This window comes from Bidens hawaiensis, unplaced genomic scaffold (assembly GCF_021521415.1).
Source record: "Bidens hawaiensis isolate Kalapana, Puna unplaced genomic scaffold, B.hawaiensis_p1.1 tig00001721_1, whole genome shotgun sequence".
Taxonomy (NCBI): Eukaryota; Viridiplantae; Streptophyta; class Magnoliopsida; order Asterales; family Asteraceae; genus Bidens; species Bidens hawaiensis.
Window position 1 is genome coordinate 172,794 of NW_027491098.1, and position 1,973 is coordinate 174,766.

At 36.8% G+C, this 1,973-nt stretch overlaps 1 protein-coding gene across 1 annotated transcript; it reads left to right on the forward strand.

Moving 5' to 3' along the window:
- Positions 1-1,187: 1,187 nt before the first annotated feature.
- On the forward strand, positions 1,188-1,604 carry LOC143596456 (uncharacterized). Its single transcript, XM_077075231.1, has one exon. The coding sequence runs from the start codon at positions 1,188-1,190 to the stop codon at positions 1,602-1,604; it is 417 nt and encodes a 138-aa protein (XP_076931346.1).
- The last annotated feature ends 369 nt before the right edge of the window (positions 1,605-1,973 follow it).

Here is a 1,973-nt window from a genome sequence, read left to right on the forward strand (position 1 = left end):
TTGGTACGTATTGCTTATGTCTTAATAATAAGTTGTTAGTGTAATGTCAAAATATCTTCATGTTTCATTATCATAACTAGTACTCCAATAAGTTGTTAGTAATGTCATAATATCTTTGAAAATGATACATTAGGCATTTAGGTACACAAATCATCAAGATATACTAGTGCTCCTAAATCTAGATTCTAAAAGCTTTTAATGTTTTGACATGTAACTTAAAGTTTTTCAATTCTCTCTCAACATAATTTTTTTATTTTCCTTTTTTTCGTTATTTCATATTTATTTTGTACTAATCAAAACTAAAACGTAATTACGGATTTTTAGTACGCTCGTTTCCCACTATAAAACCAGTAAACCAACATACCATTATATAAGTTAATGATGCACATACATATGATCAGTCTAACTAAATTACACGTGACAAAGAGATACTCATCCAAAAACAACTTACCTGTCAAAATAGAATCACTTAACCTTATGAATAATTACAAAAAAAATATAACTCAACAAAAAAACGACACATAATTATATATAAAGGGCATCGTTTGGCTTTGGTTACTCAACATTTGCACCACTTCTCATCATTTCATTGGCTACAATGGTAGCACCACTTGTTTTATTTAAAAAAATCATTATACGTGTTATCTTCATTATAAGATGAGTCGCACCCCTCAATATCATTCACCCATCAACGCCAACTGCTTCAAATAACACGGATTTAGGCCTTCGCCACTCAAGTTAAGCTTTATTTAGATTCATGCATCTAGCATTTCACATTTTATTAAGAAAATAGCCCATCTAGAATCATGCTAGTACGTGTCCTTTACCCTCTCGTTTTTTAAATTTTGAATTGAATGGATGTTTACCCCACCAGCCTCACGTAAAAAGTAAAACCAAAACATGCACAAAGACGACAAACGAAGCAGTCCCATTCTCGTAATTACTTCCAAAATCATGAGTCATTGTTTAAGGACGCATCTTCTCCGCTGTCATCCACATCTTACAGCTTGCCTGGTCCCACCTTTGCACCCTTAGTAATTAACTCCCTCGAACCTTCACCCCCTAAATTACACTTTTACCCTCCACTCACTTATCCACTCTCAACCCCATATATATACACACACAAACACATAAAGTTATACACACATAATAAACATATTAAGCGTACACCCATCTAATATTAAAACATGGGTATTTGCAGTTCATGCGAGTCAACCTCTGTAGCCACGGCCAAACTAATATCCCACGACGGCAGGCTACAAGAATTCTCGTACCCAGTTAAGGTGTCGTACGTTTTACAAGACAACCCTTCCACCTTCATTTGCAACTCCGACGACATGGAGTTTGACGATGTCTTGTCACCCGTCAACGACAACGAGGAGCTTCAGCTCGGTCAGCTTTACTTTGCTCTTCCCATGAGCCGGCTCAGGCAGCCACTGCAGCCGGAAGAAATGGCTGCATTGGCTGTCAAAGCCAGCTCAGCATTGACCAGCTGCCGTCACAAAAACCTTGTGTTTGCTGCCGGAGATAAGAGTTCCGGCCGGGTGGCGGATGCTGGTGGTTTATACCGCGGCAGAAGGAGGTTGAGTGCGATACCTGAATAGGTTAGATAGTAGATGGCATGATTGTAAATATTTGTAACAAGTAAGGGTGATTCTTTTAGCGAGATCTATGGATTGCTTTAAATGCGGGCACTTTCACATTCGGGAGTTTACTTTTTTATTTCTCTTCCGTCATGTTTCGTATTATTCCGATTTTACCCCTAAGGTGGGTTGTTCATAATCTTTTAAATGAGAAAATTAAAAAAATAAAATGTATATTCGGAATAGCTAGATTCATTGAATATGAAATCATGCATGATGCACGTTTGCTTGAATCACAAGACTACATTAGTGTTGTTTGGTGGACAAGTAACGTTAATAAGAAGGAAAAGATTTATATATTATGTATCAATGAGAACCTTTAATAACCCA